General features: G+C 51.4%; 3 protein-coding genes and 4 non-coding genes across 8 annotated transcripts; 2 read left to right on the forward strand and 5 right to left on the reverse strand.

Annotated features, from left to right (window-relative positions):
* The first annotated feature begins 251 nt into the window (after window positions 1-251).
* On the forward strand, window positions 252-9,301 carry BEST4 (bestrophin 4). Of its 2 annotated transcripts, XM_016961438.3 has the most exons (11): window positions 252-375; window positions 3,009-3,126; window positions 5,165-5,328; window positions 5,416-5,510; window positions 6,185-6,418; window positions 6,653-6,807; window positions 7,205-7,282; window positions 7,576-7,773; window positions 7,896-7,976; window positions 8,102-8,256; window positions 8,402-9,299. In XM_016961438.3, exons 3-11 carry the CDS (start codon window positions 5,177-5,179, stop codon window positions 8,673-8,675), a joined length of 1,422 nt encoding a protein of 473 aa, XP_016816927.1. In that variant the 5' UTR covers window positions 252-375; window positions 3,009-3,126; window positions 5,165-5,176; the 3' UTR covers window positions 8,676-9,299. The 2 variants fall into 2 exon arrangements, with proteins under 2 accessions (XP_016816927.1, XP_063658858.1); XM_063802788.1 differs by lacking the exons at window positions 252-375; window positions 3,009-3,126 and having other exon boundaries at window positions 4,712-5,328; window positions 8,402-9,301.
* Window positions 9,302-12,115: 2,814 nt separating this feature from the next.
* Window positions 12,116-13,659, forward strand: LOC129137041 (small ribosomal subunit protein uS8-like). The gene has a single exon (XM_063781298.1). The coding sequence runs from the start codon at window positions 12,160-12,162 to the stop codon at window positions 12,550-12,552; it is 393 nt and encodes a 130-aa protein (XP_063637368.1). The 5' UTR covers window positions 12,116-12,159; the 3' UTR covers window positions 12,553-13,659.
* A 504-nt stretch (window positions 13,660-14,163) lies between these two features.
* On the reverse strand, window positions 14,164-17,423 carry RPS8 (ribosomal protein S8). The gene is made up of 6 exons (XM_513132.6): window positions 17,292-17,423; window positions 16,752-16,858; window positions 16,128-16,227; window positions 15,113-15,288; window positions 14,773-14,902; window positions 14,164-14,326 (listed from the first exon to the last, which is right to left on the reverse strand). The coding sequence occupies exons 1-6, from the start codon at window positions 17,293-17,295 to the stop codon at window positions 14,217-14,219; spliced, it is 627 nt and encodes a 208-aa protein (XP_513132.1). The 5' UTR covers window positions 17,296-17,423; the 3' UTR covers window positions 14,164-14,216.
* On the reverse strand, window positions 14,444-14,512 carry LOC112207303 (small nucleolar RNA SNORD38). The gene has a single exon (XR_002941734.1). It is a non-coding gene; the product is annotated as a small nucleolar RNA SNORD38 (small nucleolar RNA).
* LOC112207304 (small nucleolar RNA SNORD38) lies at window positions 14,990-15,059 on the reverse strand. The gene has a single exon (XR_002941735.1). It is a non-coding gene; the product is annotated as a small nucleolar RNA SNORD38 (small nucleolar RNA).
* On the reverse strand, window positions 16,309-16,412 carry LOC112207305 (small nucleolar RNA SNORD46). The gene has a single exon (XR_002941736.1). It is a non-coding gene; the product is annotated as a small nucleolar RNA SNORD46 (small nucleolar RNA).
* On the reverse strand, window positions 16,949-17,028 carry LOC112207296 (small nucleolar RNA SNORD55/SNORD39). Its single transcript, XR_002941727.1, has one exon. It is a non-coding gene; the product is annotated as a small nucleolar RNA SNORD55/SNORD39 (small nucleolar RNA).
* Window positions 17,424-21,149: the final 3,726 nt, after the last annotated feature.

Raw genomic sequence — 21,149 nt, forward strand, 5'->3', positions numbered from 1 at the left:
GGGCCCACACCCAGGCTGGGGCTGTGAGCTTATTATCTTGTCTTCCTGTTCTGTCTTTTGTTGTTGTTTGTTTGTTTGTTTGTTTAGATGGAGTCTTGCTCTGTCACCCAGGCTGGAGTGCAGGTGGTGCAATCACAGCTCACTACAGCCTCGACTTCCTGGCTCAAGCGATCCTCCAACCTCAGCCTCCAAGTAGCTGGGACTAGAGGCATGCGCCACCACACCCGGCTAGTTTTTTGTATTTTTTGTAGAGATGGAGTTTTGCCATGTTGTCCAGGCTGGTCTCGAATTCCTGGACACTGTGCTTGGGCCAGAATCTCTTGAGTGTCAGGTCACAGAGGCCAACGGAGGAGGGTCAAGAACAAGAGATGCCAGGTAAGGTTAGGACTTAGGAAGGGCTATTGGCTTCAGCAATAAGGAGATGGCAGGTGTCCTTGGTGGGTGCAGAGGTGGAAGGGATAAAGCCAACCTGAAAGAAGAGATGTGCTGATAGCCACAGTAGCACTTCCCACTTACCTGGTGCTATTGTGAGCACTTTATACTATTAACTCACCTAATACGCACAACCACTCCATGTGATAGGCATTATCATCCCCGTGTTCCCATGGGGAATTTTTTTTTTTTTTTTTTGAGATGGAGTCTTGCTCTGTTGCCCAGGCTGGAGTGCAATGGCATGATTGGGGCTCACTGTAACCTCCACCTCCCAGGTTCAAGCGATTCTCCCACCTCAACCTTCTGAGTAGCTGGGATTACTGGCTCCTGCCACCAAGCCCGGCTAATTTTTGTATTTTTAGTAGTGACAGGATTTTGCCATGTTGGTCAGGCTGGTCTCGAACTCCTGACCTCAAGTGATCCACCTGCCTTGGCCTCTCAAAGTGCTGGGATTACAGGCGTGAGCTACCGCACCCAGCCTCTCATGGGGAATTTAAAAGGTTCAATGGCTTTCCCAAAGTCACAAAGCTTGGTGACTTTGGTGACCATGGTGAAGCATGGACTTGGGAACCTGGGCAGTGTGGCTCCGGAATCCATTTCACTGCCAAGCCATATAACCACTTCTCAGCTGTGAGGAGGAGACAGGGGAATGGGTGGGCAGGACCAATAGGGAGGGAGAGGAGAGCTGGAGGATAAGGAAAGGTGGGGCAGGTGATTTATGGGCTGAGTGGTTCCCTCTCCTGCACCATAAACAAAGGGACTGGTCAACAGCTGAGAAGGAGATAAGGTGATTCAGGAGGTAGGGACTGGGTGGGCCTGGGGACCGCCCTCTTCCTCTGGCAGAGGCTTCAGGTCACGTACTTTTATCCCGGGCTCTGTGGGAAATTCACAGACCACAGGGCTGGGAACAAGCAGAGGTGTGAGGGCCACAGGTGCGGGTGGCGGTGCAGGATTGAAATGCAGCCAGCTGGTCTTCCTGGGGTAGAGCTGTCAGGGAGACACGGCCTGAGCTCCTGCACTCCCAGGACCTGGCTTTCCAAGTCCTAGAACATCTTTAAGTGGTAAGCAGCCCAGATGCTCTAGGAAAGCCACAGATCAGAGCATGAGAATGAACTGCCTGGCCATGATGCCTGAGGCCCAGGAGCTGGTATCTCACCCTCCCCAGGTCAGGTCCTGGACACACACAGACACACACACACACACACACACACACACACACACACACACACACATACTCACTCTCTCTCTCTCTCTCTCTCTCTCTCTGAGTCCTGTTCTTTCCTCATATTGACATCTCCCATGGAGAATGTAACTCCAGTCAGGCCATGAGTAGTTTTCCAGATCTTGGCTCATCTGGGAAATCTCACAAAATAGCAGGGGTGGGGTGGGGGACCAGATGTCTTTCATCTTAAAAGGGAAGAGAGAAATGGAGAACAAAAGAGGGGGTGGAGGGAGGCAAGAAGGAGGGAAGGATGAGAAGAAAGAAAGAAAAAGAAGCTTGCTTGGTTTCAAGTCCTCCCCAGCTTTTTCTTTTTCTTTTTTTGTTTTTGTTTTTGTTTTGAGACAGGGTCTCACTCTGTCACCCAAGCTGGAGTGCAATGGCTGTATCATGGCTCACTGCAGCCTCAAACTCCTGGGCTCAAGTGATCCTCCCACCTCAGCCTCCCAAGTACCTGGACTATAGGCACACACCACCACACCCAGCTAATTTAAAAAAATTTTTTGTAGAGACAGGTCTCACTATGTCGCCCAGGCTGGTCTCAAACTCCTGGGCTTAAGTGATCCTCCCACCTCAGCCTCCCAAAGTGTCAGGATTACAGGCATGAGCCACTGTAATCTAGCTTTACCTAGATGAATCAGATTCAAAACTGTTCTCAGGTGTCTCACAGGCTAGAGGGGAGATCTCCCTGTAAACAGATCATAGACCACTGTGATTAACTGCTGCAAGAGAGAAAACCCAGAGGGTTTTGAGGAGTAACCTGGGGAAGATCATGGAAGCCTTCCTAGAGGGTGCTCTGAGCCACATCTTGAAGGAACAGTTACAAATGAGCTAGGCATATACACCTACTATGCACTCACAAAAATTAAAATTAAAAAAAAAATTTATATGAGTTAGGCAGAGACTGGTGATGAGGGTGGAGGTGGGTAAGTCTCAGAGGGCCTTGTGTATTCAGCTTAAAAGCCAGGATCCAGCACTGTTTGGTCTGGGGCAGGTTAGCAGGACATGAAGAAAAGGTCTCTGCCTCCTCATTTCTCAGGGACTGTCTGGCTTGGAAGGCTTGGGAGGCAAGACTGGACCAGTCGTGGGAAACCAAAGAGAACAGATTCAAATTTTCATAGTAACAGCAGCCCAAGCCAACCACCCACAGTGCTTTAGGCCATAGGCATTGTTTCTGTGAATACTCAAAATTGCCCCATGAGGTTAGGCATTCTTGATTCTGATTTGCAGAGGAGGAAACTGAGGTTCAGAGAGATTAGGTAACTTGCACAGTTACAAAGAGCTGGGGTTCAGACCCAGGTTTGTCCAATTCCCAAGCCTGTGCTCCTAATCACCTCTCTATGCTTCCTCTCTTTAGGAAACTTGCAGAAGAGAACCAGCTCACAGTGTAGGGGGAGGAGCTTCCCAAAACAAGACAGAGGCAGGACCACCACTCTTGGGATTTTTCAGTGTTCACTTACCTCAGCACTGGGAGGGTAAGTAAGCTGCCAATTCTCTTCCACTTTGAGGTTCTATTTCTTTTCTTTTCTTTTTTCTTTTTCTTTATCTTTTTTGAGACAAAGTTTTGCTCTTGTTGTCCAGGCTGGAGTGCAATGGCATGATCTCGGCTCACCGCAATCTCCACCTCCCAGGTTCAAGCGATTCTTCTGTCTCAGCCTCCGGAGTAGCTGGGATTACAGGCATGTGCCACCATGCTCAGCTAATTTTGTATTTTTAGTAGAGATGGGGTTTCTCCATGTTGGTCAGGCTGATCTCGAACTCCCGACCTCAGGTGATCCGCCTGCCTCGGCCTCCCAAAGTGCTGGGATTACAGGCATGAGTCACAGTGCCTGGCCTTTTTTTTTTTTTTTTTTTTGAGACAGAGTCTCTGTCACCCAAGCTGAAGTGCAGTGGCACAATCTCAGCTTACTGCAACCTCTGCCTCCCGGGTTCAAGCGATTCTCCCATTGAGATTCTATTTCTTTTTCTTTTTCTTTCTTTCTTTTTTTTTTTTTTGATTACCCAGGCTAGAGTGCAGTGGCACGATCTCAACTCGTTGCAACCTGCGCCTCCCCAGGTTCAAGCAATTCTCCTGCCTCAGCCTCCCATGTACCTGCTGGGATTACAAGTTCGTGCCACCACACCCAGCTAATTTTTGTATTTTTAGTAGAGACAGGGTTTCACCATGTTGGGCCAGGCTAGTCTCGAACTCCTGACCTCAAGTGATCCACCTGCCTTGAGGCTGCCCAAAGTGCTAGGATTACAGGTGTGAGCTACCTTGCCTGGCAGCGGAAGTTCTATTTCTATCAGCGCCTTAGGTATTACTTCCTCCAGAGGTGAAAGTGGCCACTCAAATATTGGGCACCCCTAGGAGTCAGGATGTTGGACACAGGGCTTAACGGGGCCTGCACTCCTAGGCCTGAGCTTCCAGATCTGTGGCTGTCAGCCCCGTGGCATGGATGGAGAAGAGCTTGGCCAAGACCCCAAGCCCCTGTACAAGAAGACTGGGAGTGTGGCCAGTGCACAGGATGGGTCCTGGAGCTCATGCCTTTGCTAGGCCACTTCCAGCCTTGGAAGTCCATCAGCCCTGGCTTTGAATCCTGCCTCCAACATGTTCTAGCTGTATGGCCGACGGCGGGCAAGTCATTTACCTCTTGGAGCCTCATCTGTGAAATGTGGATGATTGATTCCCTACCTCATGGTGCTGTGATGAGGATTTCTTGAGAGGATGACCTAGTAGTGCCCTTGGCATGGTTCCTGTCACTTAGTCAGTGCTCTGTGATCAGCAGCTGGTATTATAACAGTTTATCATGCATCTGTCTTCCCACCTGAAATGTGGGACAATAACCCCTGTAATACTGGCTTGAAGGACATGGTGTCGTCTGAGCTGTGGGGTCAGTATAGCTGGCATTTCTGCCACTCAAAGGCCAGCCCAACCCTACAGGGGTAAGGAGACACACCCAGTTCCCAGCACCAGGGGAAGCTGGATGACAGCTTCAATCCATCAATGATAGGCCTCAGTCCAGCCTAACTTTATGGACCGCAGAGGTACTTAAGTCTGTGGGGGCTGAAGTCTAGCCCAGTTCATCTTCCACACGGGCTGCTGCCCAGAGCAGGTAGGCAGGTATGGGATGGGGGTGAGAGTGCCCTGGGCCCTGGTAGTTCTAGTTAATCAGCTTCCAAAGCAAGGCCCCAAGGAATAGCAGTGGATTTGGGCTGGAGCTGCGTCTCTTGTCCGCAGCAGTTCAGGATCTGGTTATCCCTAGCCCTGCAGGCTGAAGAGGAGCTTGAGGAAGCCTCATGCATGAAGGGACACAGATCTCAGTTCTATCTTGTCCAACTCTAGCCTGGCTTTGCCCATGTACTGCTCAGTTCTGCAGGGGGTGGGGTGTACTTTTCTGCTCTGCAGGCTCCTACCCCCTTGTCCACTGACGCAGGGTGAAGGCTGGGGTGTGTGAGACCAGAGTGGAAGGGAGGTTGTCTGGAGAACTAAACGACAGCCCTGGGGGCAACTCTTGTGACTTCCTGCCCCAGGCTCCCAGCACCATGACGGTTTCATATACTCTCAAAGTGGCGGAGGCCCGCTTCGGAGGTTTCTCTGGCCTGCTTCTCCGCTGGAGGGGAAGCATCTACAAGCTCCTCTACAAGGAATTCCTCCTCTTCGGGGCCTTGTACGCTGTGCTTAGCATCACCTACCGGTAAGGGCAGGGTCTTAGAGCTGGCGCAAGTGGGGAGACTGGGCCACCCACCTCCCTCTAACCCAAGCCTACACCTGCCTTCCCCAGGCTGCTGCTGACCCAGGAGCAGAGGTACGTGTATGCTCAGGTGGCCCGGTACTGCAACCGCTCAGCAGACCTCATTCCCTTGTCCTTTGTATTGGGTAAGGCTCCCTTCTAGTTTTCCCTGTGTCCTCCTTACTGTGTTCCCTGACCTCTGGGTTGGGTTGACAGCTCCGAGGGTCAGAATTACCCAACAGATGGTGTGGTGACGCACCTGCAGTCTCAGCTACTCGAGAGGGTGAGGTGAGAGGATCGCTTGAGCCCAAGAGTTCCATTCCAGCCTGGGCAATGTAGCGAGACTCTGCTAAAAAAAAAAAAAAAAAAAAAAGAATTACTCAACACGGTAGCAGAGCCTTCCTGGTCAGCCAGAGCAGGCCCAGCAGGCACAGGAGCTGGGTGCTGGGTCAAGGACTTCCAGAGGGCAGGGCCCTATCACTTGCTGGACCCTCACTTCCAGCAAGGCACAAGACACCTGCTGGCCTCACAAGCCCACCCTGGGCACTGCAGGGGAGCTGGACAGAGGTGACAACCCCTTCCCCACCCTCCTGGGAAGCAGTCTCCTGGCTTTGAATCCCCACTTTCCCTCTGCTGAAGGAAGTTTGCCCTCCTCCCTCCTCCTGGCCTAGCACAGCAGGGCACTGGAGCTGAATGTTTCCTTCCCCCGGCCACGATTCAACTGGCCTGGACCAGGCCCTTTGCTGGGGGAGGTGAGGCGCTCCGACCCCCAGGCTCTCCACTCTCCCTTCCTACTCCCTCTATCACGGCGGCCAAGCAGGTTTCTATGTGACTCTTGTGGTGAACCGCTGGTGGTCCCAGTACACAAGCATCCCGCTGCCAGACCAGCTGATGTGCGTCATCTCGGCTAGCGTGCACGGCGTGGACCAGCGGGGCCGCCTGCTGCGCCGCACCCTCATCCGCTACGCGAACCTGGCGTCCGTGCTGGTGCTGCGCTCGGTCAGCACCCGCGTGCTTAAGCGCTTCCCCACCATGGAGCACGTGGTGGACGCAGGTGCGCCGCCCGCCGGGAGCCTCTGGGGGCCCGGCCCACGGCCGGATGCAGGTGCCGCCTGGGAGAGTCCTGGGAGCAGGGGCCTCCAGGGAAGGGTCTGGACTGCGACAGGAACGCGGAACCGCGAGTCCTGGGACAGCCGGTGGACGCGAGGGAGGGGAGCCAGACGGCGGAACAGCAGCCTCCCCTGGCGGCAGAGGGTGCAACTGCACCCCACCTGCTTTACCCCCTCAGGTTTCATGTCCCAGGAAGAGAGGAAAAAGTTTGAGAGCCTGAAATCCGACTTCAACAAGTACTGGGTCCCCTGCGTCTGGTTCACCAACCTGGCGGCCCAGGCCCGGAGGGACGGGCGAATACGTGACGATATCGCTCTCTGTCTACTTTTGGAAGTGAGTGGGCTCAGGACCAGACCCATCTGCCCTCCTCCCTCTAATTTTAAAGATGAATAATAATTTTAATACCTAACAGTTGTATGGCACCAACTGTGTACCCTGGCCTTTTGGAAGCCCTGTACCCATGTTAACTCATTCATCCCTTACAGCAACTCTTGACATAGGTACTATCATCCTCCTTGCACAGATGTGGAAACTGAGGCACAGAGTGGAAAAGAAATTTGCCTAAGTTACACAGCTAGTTAGCAGAGCTGGGATTCAAGCACCCCATCTTAATACACCTCTGAGGGCAGAATGAGAAAGCGCCTCCTGGCCGGGCCCAGGCCTAGTTTGTGCTGGGCACCCCTGTTCCTTCCTCACCTCTGCTGACTTCCTGTTCCTGCTGTTCCCCCAGGAGTTGAACAAGTACCGAGCCAAGTGCAGCATGCTATTCCACTATGACTGGATCAGCATCCCCCTCGTCTACACCCAAGTAACTGCCTCTCCCCTCCCGAGTCCCAGTGCCTACTGTATGTCCTGTGCTGTGTGTGAGATGAGAAGAATTAGCGATGGTACTTGCCTGGCCATTTCAGTCCCCTGAGGCACCGGGTTCATCCTCAAAGCCTCCCACCACCCCCAACAAGGTGACCCTGTCCCCACTGGTACTGCCACACCAGGATACATGTTTGATTACTTGTCAGACTTCCCATAGATCCTCAGAGGCAGGGGCAGCATTTCTCCTTGGCCCGCTGCATCCTGCACTGAGCCTGGCTCTTCATTCTCCAGGTGGTGACCATAGCCGTCTACTCTTTCTTTGCCCTCTCCCTGGTTGGCCGCCAGTTTGTGGAGCCAGAGGCAGGGGCTGCCAAACCTCAGAAGCTTCTGAAGCCAGGCCAGGAGCCAGCCCCAGCCCTGGGAGACCCGGACATGTACGTGCCTCTCACCACTCTGCTGCAGTTCTTCTTCTATGCTGGCTGGCTCAAGGTGGGCACTGCAGATGGGCATGCCAGCCTGCTCTGTGGAGATGTGGGCACAGGGGCTGCCCCGACTTTGGGGAAAAGGAGTGGGGCTCTGAACCCAGAAAACCCTGTCTCTGCCACGTATAGGTGGCTGAACAGATCATCAACCCATTTGGTGAGGATGATGACGACTTTGAGACAAATCAGCTCATAGACCGCAACTTGCAGGTGAGCAAGCATCAGGAAGGATCAGGAGTCCAGGGCAGCTCCTGGGCCCCCTCTCCCGGTCAGCTCTCAGCCCGGCCGTGGGAAGGAGAGGAGAGGAGGATCCTTGTAACTTGCTGGTGGCCCAGGTGTCCCTGCTATCCGTGGACGAAATGTATCAGAACCTTCCCCCCGCTGAGAAGGACCAGTACTGGGATGAGGACCAGCCGCAGCCACCCTACACTGTGGCCACGGCGGCCGAGTCTCTGCGGCCCTCATTCCTGGGCTCCACCTTCAACCTGCGGTGAGTGGCTTGCACTGGGCCTGACCCGGCACGCGGGTCCTCGCTCAGCCTCTGGGGCACCGATGCCTCGGTCCTTCCCCGAGAGCCGATCCCGCGTCCCCGCTCCCGCCCTGTGCCCCGGCTCAGCCCGCCCTCCCGCCCGCAGCATGAGCGACGACCCTGAGCAGAGCCTGCAGGTGGAGGCGTCCCCCGGATCTGGTCGGCCCGCGCCCGCCGCGCAGACCCCGTTGCTCGGCCGCTTCCTGGGCGTAGGGGCGCCCTCCCCGGCCATCAGCCTCCGGAACTTCGGCCGCGTGCGAGGCACCCCCCGCCCCCCGCATCTGCTGCGCTTCCGGGCGGAGGAGGGCGGCGACCCCGAGGCCGCAGCCCGCATCGAGGAGGAATCGGCGGAGTCCGGGGACGAGGCCCTGGAGCCCTGAGGTCTCGCCTGCCCCCGCCCGGTTTCCCCCACCCACTGCCCTCCTTCCCTCCCGTGCCCGGTCCTGCCAGCCAGCGCTATTAGAGCAGCTTTTCCTGTGTGCCTTGAAGGCCAGAGCATTTAGGGACAGAACTTGAAAGAGAAGATGGCGAAAAGGGCCTGAGCCAGGGCTGGGAAATGTGTCCACTTTGGTGGGAGAGAAGGTCGGTTGCTTGGGGGACGTGAAGCTAGAAAAATAAATGAGCCCAGGCATAGAGGACTAGAGCCCAGGTGCACGGTTAGCTTCACAGCAACAGGGAGCTAGGCCATTGGTTCTCAAACTTAAGGAAGGATCAGCATCACGGAAGGTCTTGTCAAAAGAGTGCTGGGCACCACTCCCAGCATTTCTGGCACATTAGATTTGGGATGGCGCCCAATAACTTGCATTTCTAACAAGTTCCCAGGTGATGCTGTGCTGCTTGTCCAGGAAACACAATTTGAGAGTCCTGTGAAACGTGCTTGAAGGGGTATACCTTACCCTGGTAACCTTACTCAAAAGAGGGGTCAGTGTGTGCTGGGGGACTTTTGCCTTGTCTGTAATGTTAAAGTTTTTGTTTACATTGAGAATATATTCAAGTTTTTGTTTAAGTGTTGTTTAGTTTTTGTTTATATTGAGAATATATTTATTACTTGTGCAGTTATAATTGTTTAAAATTGAATTGGCATGCATGCAGTAGGATGAAGATGAAGGAAGGGTTTGGGAATCTGTCTTGGAGGCTGATTAAAGTCAGATGTGAAGGCAGCCATCCACCACCCACCCTAGACCTAGCATTTGGACTTCAGTGTGCCAAGCTCTTCTCCACTCCCACCAACCACACAGGGGGAAAAAGTACAGTTTACGAGTAGAAGCCTAGGCCCATCTCCATGGTGGGCCTGCAGTGCTGGGGGCACTCGGCTGATGTAAGTAAAGAGCCTTCTGTGGCTCGGCACAGTGGCTCACGCCTGTAATCCCAGCACTTTGGGAGGCCAAGGTGGGCGGATCCCCAGAGGCCAGGAGTTAAAGACCAGCCTGGCCAACATGGTGAAACCGCATCTCTACTAAAAATACAAAAATTAGCTGGGTGTGGTGGTGGATGCCTGTAATCCCAGCTTCTTGGGAGGCTGAGGCACAAGAATTGCTTGAACCTGGGAAGTGGAGGTTGCAGTGAGCCAAGATCACTCTACTGCACTCTAGCTCTCGGTTACAGAGCCAGGCTCTGTCTCCAAAAAAAAAAAAAAAGTCTTCTGGAAACAGTCTGCCACAGAGCACTACATTGGAATTGTGATAAAACTATGCTCCTATACGATTCTTGCTTTTTAAATCCCAGTCTTCACCTAAAGAAATCAGTGAAGGCCAAAACTGAATATTAAGGCCACAGGATAAATGCCAGAACAGAGGAGGAAGACAGAGGGGGGACACTAGAGTGCAGTGAGTAGACTCCAGCCTCTGGCAGGGTCAGTTGACTGGATTCTAATGCTGGCTTTGCTTCTTTCCATCTGTATGTCCATGGGATAGTGAATATTTCTTATTTATTTATTTATTTATTTATTTGAGACGGAATCTTGCACTGTCACCCAGGCTGGAGTGCAATGGCCTGATCTCGGCTCACTGCAACCTCCACCGCCTGGGTTCAAGCAATTCTCCTGCCTCAGCCTCCCGAGTAGCTGGGATTACAGGTGTCCACCCCCATGCCCGGCTAATTTTTTGTATTTTTAGTAGAGACTGGGGTTTCACCACGTTGGCCAGGCTGGTCTTTAACTCCTTACCTCAGGTGATCCACCCGCCTCAGCCTCCCAAAGTGCTGGAATTACAGGCGTAAGCCACCGCGTCTAGCCAATAGTGAATATTTCTAAGCCTCAGTTTCCAAATCTATAATGTGGAGACAGTAGCACCCCACAATGATGGCCATTCATTCACGAGGTATTTGAGTTTTTTTTTTTTTTTTCTGCAGCTTTTACAAGCCTTGTTCCATGGTGAGAATGGTCATCTGTGAAGGTGGTAGAAATGGAGAATGGATGGATTTCAAGACTTTAGAGAAAGAACCCACTGGTTTTATGGACAGATGTTGGCTCACTGCAACCTCCACCTCCCCAGGTTCAAGAGATTCTCATGCCTCAGCCTCTCAAGTAGCTGGGATTACAGGCACATGCCACCACACCCTGCTAATTTTTTGTATGTTTAGTAGAGATGGGGTTTCACCATGTTGGCCAGGCTGGTTTTTGAACTCCTGACCTCAAGTGATCCACCTGCCTCGGCCTCCCAAAGTGCTGGGATTACAGGCGTAAGCCACAATGCCTGGCCAAACTTCAAATTTAATAAAGTCTCAAGACTTTTTTCCCAATTAATCTTGCATATATTTGAGTACCCAGTATATGTCCATACACTTTTCCAGGTGCCAGAGACACAGCAGGAAACAAATATCCTTGTTTCCCTGGAGTACCATTCCAAAGGGAAAAGAGCAAACTTTGTCAGATTAAGGAATAAAGAGAAAAAATAGGCGAAGTGTAAGACAGTTCAGAGGGGCGACTGCAACTTAGAATATTGTGATCTGGCAAGAATTCACTAGGATGGCATAGCAAAGACCTGGAGGGAATGAACCATGTGGGTTTTTTTTGGTAGAAACAGGGTCTCACTTTGTTGCCCAGGTTGGTCTCAATCTCCCAGCCTCAAGCAATCCTCTTGCCTTGGCCTCTGCCTCCCAAAGTGCTGGGATTACAGGCATGAGCCACCGTGCCCAGTGTCCAGCCCCAAGTGGATATTTGAAGGAGCGTGCCTAACAAAGGGAATAGCACGTGTACATGTATGTTCAGTAAGCTAGGATGGTTGTGTGGTTGATGGAGGGAGTCACTATAGAAGGAGCTAAGTCACATCAAGTCGTAATACTTGGTAAGGATTTTCATTGATGAGATAGGAAGCTGTTGCATTAAAAATATAATCTTGGTGGGGTGCAGTACCTCACATGTGTAATCCCAACACTTTGGAAGGCCAAGGCAGGAGCATTGCTTGAGGCCAGGAGCTCAGGATTAGCCTGGGCAACATGAAACCCCATCTCTACAAAAAAAAAAAAATGATTATTCTGGGCCCTGCACCACAGCTGTAGTCCCAGCTACTCAGTAGATTGAGGCTGCAGTGAACAATGATCGATCCGCTGCACTCCAGCCTAGTGTGAGATCCTGACTCTTGAAACTGAGGAACATGGCAGGTGGGGGCAGACAAGAGCTCAGTTTTGAAAATGCTGGCCTTTGGGAGCCCTATTAAAATATCCAAGCACAAAGCTGGGCGAGTGGCTCATGTCTATAATCCCAGCACTTTGGTAGGCCGAGGCGGGTGGATCACTTGAGGACAGGAGTTGGAGACCACCCTAGCCAACAGTGAAACCCTCTCTACTAAAAATACAAAAAGTGGCCCATAACTCCGTGCGCTCTCCCCTCCCGTCCTCTTTCCGCCATCTTTCCACGCCGTCACAATGGTGCGCATGAATGCCCTGGCAGATGCTCTCAAGAGCATCAACAATGCCGAAAAGAGAGGCAAACGCCAGGTGCTTCTTAGGCCATGCTGCAAAGTCATCGTCCAGTTTCTCACTGTGATGATGAAGCATGGTTACATGGGCGAATTTGAAATCACTGATGATCACAGAGCTGGGAAAATTGTTGTGAACCTCACAGGCAGGCTAAACAAGTGTGGAGCGATCAGCCCCAGATTTGATGTGCAACTCAAAGATCTGGAAAAATGGCAGAATAATCTGCTTCCATCCCGCCAGTTTGATTTCATTGTACGGACAACCTCAGCTGGCATCATGGACCATGAAGAAGCAAGACGAAAACACACAGGAGGGAAAATCCTGGGATTCTTTTTCTAGGGATGTAATACATATATTTACAAATAAAATGCCTCAAGGACAAAAAAAAAAAAAAAAGTGAGCTGGGCATGGCAGTGCACACCTAGTAATTCCAGCTGCTCAGGAGGCTGAGGCATGAGAATTGCTTGAACCCAGGAGGCGGAGGTTGCAGTGTGCCGAGATTGCACACCACTGTAATCCAGTCTAGGCAACGGAGTGACTATCTAAAAAAAACCCAAAAAGCAGGCCAGGTGCGGTGGCTCACACCTGTAATCCCAGCACTTCGGAAGGCTGAGGTGGGCAGATCACCTGAGGGTGGGAGTTTGAGACCAGCCTGACCAACATGGAGAAACCCCGTTTCTACTACAAATACAACATTATCCGGGCATGATGGTGCACGCCTGTAATCCCAGCTACTTGGGAGGCTGAGGCAGGAGAATCGCTTGAACCTGGGAGGTGGAGGTTGTGGTGAGCCAAGATCCCGCCATTGCACTCCAGCCTGGGCAACAGAGCCAGACTCTGTCTCGAAAAACAAAAAACCCAAGTGCAAAGCTGGGTGTGGTGGCTTATGCCTGAAACCTAGCGCTTTGGGAGGCAAAGGTGGTAAGATTGCTTGAGCCCAAGATTTCAAGACCTGGGCAATGAAGTGAGACCCTGTCTCTACCAAAAAAAAAAATTTAAAAAAATGGGTATAGGCCAGGCACGGTGGCTCACGCCTGTAATCCCAGCACTTTGGGAGGCCAAGGCAGGCAGATCATCTGAGGTCAGGAGTTCAACACCAGCCTGACCAACAGGGAGAAACCCTGTCTCTACTAAAAATACAAAATTAGCTAGGTGTGGTGGCGCATGCCTGTAACCCCAGCTGCTCGGGAGGCTGAGGCAAGAGAATCCCTTGAACCCAGGAGGCAGAGGTTGCGGTGAGGCGAGATCACGCCATTGCACTCCAGCCTGGGCAACAAGAGCAAAACTTTGTCTCAAAAGCAAAACAAAACAAAAACAAACAAAAAGGGGTGTAGTGCCTATTGTCTCAGCTACTTGGCAGGCTGAGGCAGTATTACTTGAGCCCCGATGTAAAGGCTGCAGTGAACCATGATCATGCCACTGCACTCCAGCCTGGGTGACAGAGACTGTCTCAAAAAAAGAAAAAAAAAAAAAATCCAAGTGCAGAAGTCAGGCAGGTCAGGACTAAAGATAAGTGTTTGACAGGGCAAGTTTAAGTCAAAGAAGTGACCCTTGGAGACCAAGCAAGGCAGAAATCACTGTTAATCTTACAGTGGGTACAAGATCCTTAAAATTTTTTATAAGCAATATAGCCTGAGATTCTAATCATGACTCAGCCAGCACAATATTGCTGAACCCCAAGGTTGGGATACCCCCTCATAGCCTCTGCCACATCCCTATCCCCACCAAAATGTGGTGAGAAATGTTCCCACTATAGACATAGCCCACATAATAAATCTGGCCTTCAGGGACATGGAGTTGAGAACAGGGACTTTACAGTGTGGTGAGCCTGGATCAGGACATTAGGAGGTAGAGGTTAAGGCAAGGGGTTGCAGCCACCCACCCAGATCAGTTTTGCAGGGCAAGGAAATAAAGCAGAGAAAACAGTCATATATTCAGGCAACACAAATGTGGGAACAAAACAATAAACACCTTTATTACATGGGTGAAGACAAAACAAGGATTTATTTGCCTTTGCGGGCCTTGATTTTCCTAAGATAGAACTCCAACTCTTTGCCCTCTAGCACATAGCCATCTGCTCGGCCACACTGTCCCGGCCTTGAAGCGATGCACGCTGCAAGAGAGTAGGTGATCCTTAGCACAACGACAAGGTGGCCCCACCCAAACCTCTCCACCCCCTTAAGAATCTCTGTGGGTTCAGGTACCCTGGGGGCAAGCATGAAGCCAGCTGTCTCCTCAGACACACTTTATCTTCACTTACTGTCAGTAGCAGAACTGGACAAAATTTTCATCACTGAGACAGCCCCCTCAGCCTGGGCAGAGACTTCCCCAAATACAAAGACTCCAAGCACGGGCCTATACAGACTCTTCTACCCAATGCTTCCCATTTCAGCTTCATACGAATAGGGTGACCAAACGTTCCCCTTTGTGCTTGCAGCCTGTTATCAGTGAACCCTTTAGACCGCATGGCTGGCAGTCAAAGGAACTGAGACAAGGGAAAAGTGCCTCGGCACACTCAATCTCTGCGACTCCCCACCTCCAACACAACAGCCTTCTCACCAAGAAGCTTGCCCTGCTGGAACTGCTCCTCCAGGAGACTGCTGATTTTGGCATTCTTTTTCCTTTCATCATATTTCTTCTGAATTTTTTTAGATCGTTTTTTGTTTAAAATCTCTTCTTCCTCAGGAGTCTGAAAAGGGGATACAAATATATGAGCTCAGGGAAGGAAGGCAGACCCTGGGAGCTTTCTCGAACCCTGCACACCCCAGTGCTGGCCTTCCTCAGCCTAAAAGGCTCTCATCTCTCTCCCTTCAGTAGCAGAACTGGACAGAGTTTTCATCACGAGAAGGCTGGAGTCAGGCTGCCCTCCCCACAACCCCTACAGGGAAGTAACACGCACCAGCTTGGCTCCCTTCTTGCGGCCCAGGGGCAGCGCATAGTGGGACTCGTACCACTGTCGGTACGGTGTGCTGTCGATGAGCACGATGCAATTCTTCACCAGGGTCTTGGTACGAACCAGCTCATTATTAGATGCATTGTAGACAACATCGATGATCCTTGTTTTACGAGTACAACCTGCTCACAGGAGAAATTTGGCATCAAGTAAACTGGAGGACAAATGGCCCTGGCACACTCCTCCAGGTTCTTCAGCCCCATGAGGCCTTAAGGAGAAATAAGGGAACTCTCAGCCTTTACAAGCCACGGGGCATCAGTTCGTCTTCCACAACCCCCTAACCCACGTTTCTAGTTATGTTTGGCAACCCGCAGTCTTTACCAGCCCCAATCTCTCAGGCTGCAGAGTTCAGAAAGATCAGAGCAGGTCGGGCACGGTGGCTCACGCCCGTAACCCCAGCACTTTGGGAGGTCAAGGCGGGTGGATCACTTAAAGCCAAGAATTTGAGACCAGCCTGGCCAACATGGTGAAACCCCGTCTCTACTAAAAATACAGAAGCAGCTGGGTGTGATGGCACACGCCTGTAATCCCAGCTTCTTGGGAGGTTGAGGCAGGAGAATCACTTCAACCCAGGAGGCGGAGGCTGCAGTGAACCAAGATCACGCCACTGGCACTCCAGCCTGAGCAACAGAGACCCAATCTCAAAAAAAGAGATTGGAGCAGGACAGCCTGGGTGGAGAGAACTCCCCAGCTACCTTAAGATCTTTCAGCAAGGAGAAACTTCAAATGCCTTGGTCTAAGCCACAGACTACCTGCTAAAAGCACTTGAATCTTTTTTTTTACTGAGAGTCTCGCTCTGTTGCCTAGGCTGGACTCGAACTCCTGACCTCAGGTGATCCGCCCGCCTCGGCCTCCCAAAGTGCTGGACTTATAGGCGTGAGCCACCGCGCCAGGCCCACTTGGTGAATCTTAAGACCGTTTAGGTGCGTTTTCCCACCCACTCCCAAAGGGCCTCACTCACACTCTGAGCCCCAGGAGAAATTCCCCACGTCCAACCTCAGGGCACGGTATTTCTTGTTACCTCCCCGCACACGGACTGTGTGGATGCGGCGGGGGCCAATCTGGAAAACACAAGGTTACAGGAACTAGGTTACCAAGGAGAGCAAGGCAAGTGAGGGAGAGGAACCTGGGCCGGGAGGAGGCAACAGTCAGTGTAACTATGACAAGTCCTTGCATTGGCAAGTGGCACACAGGTGACCAAGACGGCCACAACCACGCCTAAGGATTCTTTTTCATCACCCTACTTGCCTCCAAGAGGAAAATGCTGAAAATTAAGCCTCTGTAAAAAAAAAACAAGACTAGGCTTCTGACTATTACGCGAGGCGCCACCCTCTCCAGAAGCTCAAGTCCCCACACAGTATCCTTCTCTCTGAAACCCTAAGCTCCAGGTTTGGGGGCCTGAGGGAGCATTCCCTCTTTGGTACTTACTTATCCAACAGCTAAAGGGGGACAGGACACCCAGGCCCTACTACAGAGAAATCAGAGCCCAAGAAAGAACGCACAACTGTCACACGGAAAGACCCGAGCACGCTGGAGAGCGGGGGAAGGCGACGTCCCAGGCGGACAGGCCCACGCTCGCACCCACCTTGGTGTTGGCAGCTGGGCGCCCCAACTCATACTTCCGCTTCTTGTGGTAGGGCTTTCTCTTGCCCCCGGTTTTGCGGCGCTTGTGCCAGTTGTCCCGAGAGATGCCTGCATATGGAAGCGGGGAAGGAAGCTTGAGCCACTGTGACTCGGTGCTAGAGACTCGCCAGCTCCCGGAGACCCCCGCGCCGGGCCGGTCGCACGCTCAGCTCTCCAAGGTTGGCTTCCCCACCGCGCACTCGGGAGTATGCAGCATTACCGAGTTGTCATCATACACGTGCGGCCAGGCCGGGGCCTCCTCCTCGCGGCAGCCATGTTGGCGCCGCTCGGAGCCCGCAGCCCGCGGCCCGGAACCCGGAGCCCAGAGCCTTCGCAGCCCCCAGAGACGGGCTGGGCGGCCGAAACCCGAGGGCCACCACTCCTCGTGGCTGTCCCTGGCCGGGGGTCGGGGCGTCTGGACTCCTCAGTAGGCTGTGAAGCAGGATGGGGCCTGATTGAGCTCAACCTCCCATCACCCGCCTCAATGCAGAGCGACACTCACCCATCGCTCGGCGCTGGCTGGAAAGAGAAACCGCAAAGATTCACGGTTCGGTTTGTAAAACGCTGCCCCGCCCCTTTACTTTACGTTGTTTCTGAGCGCCGAAACAACGTCGGGCGACGAGACTTACGTGTCAGCTGCCGCGCCTAGGGCCACGAGCCTGGGAGGGTCTCGCAGGCTGCCGACCGCTGCCGACCTCTGCCGACCCCCGGCGACTCGCCTCCGACCTTGGGCTGGGGGAAGGGGGTCTGCGGCGTCGGCAGATCTGGGCGTGTTGAGACTAGTTTCAGAGGCTGCTGCGGTCGTTTAGGATGAGATGTGGGTGCGGCTGCGTTGAAAAAGAGTGGAAGGCAATGGAATTGGAAACGAGTGTGGACTTGGGTTTTGTTTTGAAGGGTTTGGTGGTAGATTGGACATGGGGATTGAGGGAGAGGGCGGTGTCAAGGATTCCTAAGATTGTCACTTGATCAATCGGATAAATATTGGGGCCATTTACTGAGATGGGGTAGGCTAAGGTAGGAGCTGTACTGGACACGTTCATTTTGAGATCTTGCTAAGTCATGTTGAGTGGGACTAACAGATAGGAAGCTGAATATTAATGACTGGTCATCCTTATAAGGGATCTGCACTGAAGATGTTATTTTGGGAATCGTTGGCTTATAAATGGTAATTAAAGCCACCAGAATGAACGGAACTTAGGAAGAGAGTATAAAGGAGGGATCAGCTAACTTTTTTTTCTGAGCTAGAAGGATATATATTTTTTAATTAAAAAAATTTTTTAGGCCTGGCGCGGTGGCTCACGCCTGTAATCTCAGCACTTTTGGGAGGCGGAGGCGGGCGGATCACGAGGTCAGGAGTTCGAGACCAGCCTGGCCAACATGGTGAAACCGCGTGTCTACTAAAAAAATACAAAATTTAGTTGAGCATGGTGACGCACACCTGTAATCCCAGCTACTCAGGGAGGCTGAGGCAGGAGAATCGCTTGAACCAGGGAGCTGGAAGTTGCAGTGAGCCGAGATCGCACCACTGCACTCCAGTCTGGCGACAGAGCGAAACTCCGTCTCAAAACAAAACAAACAAACAAAACAAAATTAGCCGGGCGTGGTGGCGGGCACCTGTAATTCCAGCAACTCCGTCTGGAGGCTGAAGGAGAATCACTTGAACCGGGAGGTGGAGGTTCCAGTGAGCCGAGATGGCACCAATGCACTCACTCCAGCCTGGGTGATGGAGTAAAACTCTGTCTCAAAAAAATAAAATACACAAGTTATTATTGATTATAGTCACCCTGTTTTGCTATCAAATAGTAGGTCTTATTTATTATGATATTTTATTTTTGTACCCATTAGCCATCCCCACTTCCCCCTACCCTCCCACTACCTTTTCTAGCCTCTGGTAACCATCCTTCTACTCTCTAGGACCATGAGTTCAATTGTTTTGATTTTTAGATCCCACAAATAAGTGAGAACATGCGATTCTCTTTGCATAAGTGTGTTTTTCTGTGCCCAGCTTATTTCACTTAACATAATGACCTTCAGTTCTACCCATGATGTTGCAAATGACGGGATCTCATTCTTTTTTACGGCTGAATAGTAATCCATTGTGCATATGTACCACATTTTATCCATTCATATTTTTTTTCTTCTTTTTGAGACGGAGTCTTGCTCTGTCACCCAGGCTGCAGTGCAGTGGCATGATCTCAGCTCACTGCAACCTCTGCCTCCCAGGTTCAAGCAATTCTCCTGCCTCCGCCTCCTGAGTAGTTGGGATTACAGGCATGCGCCACCATGCTTGGCTAATTTTTGTATTTTTAGTAGAGATGGGGTTTCACCATGTTGGCCAGGCTGGTCTTGAACTCTTGACCTCAGGTGATCTGCCCACCTCAGCCTCCCAAAGTGCTAGGATTACAGGCGTGAGCAACCACGCCTGGCGCCATTCGTCTTTTTTAACTTTAATTTTAATTTTTTTTGAGACAGTCTCGCTCTGTTGCCCAGGCTGGAGTGCAGTGGTGCGATGTTGGCTCACTGCAACCTTCATCTCCTGGGTTCAAGCAATTCTCCTGCCTCAGCTTGCCAAGTAGCTAGGGTTACAGGCATGGACCACCATGCCAGCAAATTTTTGTATTTGTAGTAGAGATGGGGTTTCACCATGTTAGCCAGGCTGGTCTTGAACTCCTGACCTCAAGTGATCTGCCCGCCTACACCTCCCAAAGTGCTGGGATTACAGGAGTGAGCCACCGCGCCCAACCTGATTTCCTTTCTTTTGAGTATATACCCAGCAGTGCAGGAACCTCCAAACTGTTCTCCATGGTGGTTGTACTAATTTACATTCCCAACAACAGTGTACGAGCGTTCCCTTTTCTCCACATCCTCGCCAGCATTTGTGATTGCCTGTGTTTTAGAAATAAGCCATTTGAACTGGGGTGAGATGATATGGTAGTTTTGATTTGCATTTCTCTGATGATCAGTGATGTTGAGCACCTTACATATGCCTGTTTGCCATCTGTATGTCTTCTTTTGAGAAATGTCTATTCAAACCTTTTGCCCATTTTTTGATCAGATTATTAGTTTTTTCCTGCTTAGAGCTGAGCTCCTTAAATATTCTGGTTGTTAATCCCTTGCCAGATGGGTAGTTTACAAATATTTTCTCCCATTCTGTGGATTGTCTCTTTACTTTGTTGATTGTGTCCTTTGGTGTGCAGAAGCTTTTTAACTTGATGTGATCCCATTTGTCCATTTTTTGCTTTGGTTGCCTGTGCTTATGGGGTATTGTTCAAGGAATTTTTGCCCAGACCAATATCCTGGAGATTTCCCCCAGTGTTTTCTTGTAGTAGTTTCATAGTTTGAGGTCTTAGATTTAAGTCTTTAATCCATTTTGATTTGATTTTTGTGCAGTGCTGTACATGTTCAGAGAAACTTCCCTAGCAACAAACTATAGAAATGATCCCTAAAGTATAGTGTTTAACATTTCTTATAAAGAATATGTAGGAGGCCGGGGTGGTGGCTCACGCCTGTAATGCCAGCATGTCGGGAGGCTGAGGCAAGTGTATCACGAGGTCAAGAGATCAAGACCATCCTGGCCAACATGTTGAAACCCCGTCTCTATTAAAAATACAAAAATCAGGCTGGGCGCGGTGGCTCACGCCTGTAATCCCAGCACTTTGGGAGGCTGAGGCGGGCGGATCACGAGGTCAGGAGATCAAGACCATCCTGGCTAACACGGTGAAACCCCGTCTCTACTAAAAATACAAAAAATTAGCCAGGCGTGGTGGCAGACACCTGTAGTCCCAGCTACTCGGGAGGCTGAGGCAGGAGAATGGCATGAACCCAGGAGGCGCAGCTTGCAGTGAGCCAAGATAGCGCCACTGCACTCCAGCCTGGGCGACAGAGAGAGACTCCGTCTCAAAAAAAAACAAAAACAAAAACAAAAATTAGCTGGGTGTGGTGGTGCGCACCTGTAGTCCCAGCTACTTGGGAGGCAGGAGAATTGCTTGAACCCGGGAGGCGGAGGTTGCGGTGAGCCAAGACCACGCCATCACACTCCAGCCTGGCGACAGAGCGAGACTCCATCTCAAAAAAAAAAATATGTAGGAGCCAGGCATGGTGGTATGCACCTGTAGTCCTAGCTGCCCGGGAGGTTGAGGCTGTAGGATTGCTTGAGCCTGCAATTCAAGGTCACAGTGAGCTATGATCATGCCATTGCACTCCAGCCTGGGCAACAGAGCAAGACCCTGTCTCAAAAGAAAAGAAAAGAAAAGAAAAGAATTGACCTAAGCAGCCTCTCCATCTGCCTATTAAAAAAAAAAAAAAGAAAGAAAGAAATACAAGAAAAAACATAGGTCCAAGGCTTTAGGAATATCTACAT

Source organism: Pan troglodytes, chromosome 1 (genome assembly GCF_028858775.2).
Source record: "Pan troglodytes isolate AG18354 chromosome 1, NHGRI_mPanTro3-v2.0_pri, whole genome shotgun sequence".
In the NCBI taxonomy this organism is placed as follows: domain Eukaryota; kingdom Metazoa; phylum Chordata; class Mammalia; order Primates; family Hominidae; genus Pan; species Pan troglodytes.

Excerpts from the sequence above, each read along its gene's own strand:
- BEST4 (XM_016961438.3), top strand. The coding sequence starts at position 5,177 with ATGACGGTTTCATATACTCTCAAAGTGGCGGAGGCCCGCTTCGGAGGT. Across the intron at positions 5,329-5,415 it reads GTGCTTAGCATCACCTACCG|GCTGCTGCTGACCCAGGAGC; the intron begins GTAAGGGCAGGG and ends TGCCTTCCCCAG. Across the intron at positions 6,808-7,204 it reads CTCTCTGTCTACTTTTGGAA|GAGTTGAACAAGTACCGAGC; the intron begins GTGAGTGGGCTC and ends CTGTTCCCCCAG.
- LOC129137041 (XM_063781298.1), top strand. The coding sequence starts at position 12,160 with ATGGTGCGCATGAATGCCCTGGCAGATGCTCTCAAGAGCATCAACAAT.
- RPS8 (XM_513132.6), bottom strand. Across the intron at positions 16,228-16,751 it reads GCCCAGCTGCCAACACCAAG|ATTGGCCCCCGCCGCATCCA; the intron begins GTGGGTGCGAGC and ends TGTGTTTTCCAG. Across the intron at positions 14,903-15,112 it reads GCAAGAAGGGAGCCAAGCTG|ACTCCTGAGGAAGAAGAGAT; the intron begins GTGCGTGTTACT and ends TCCCCTTTTCAG.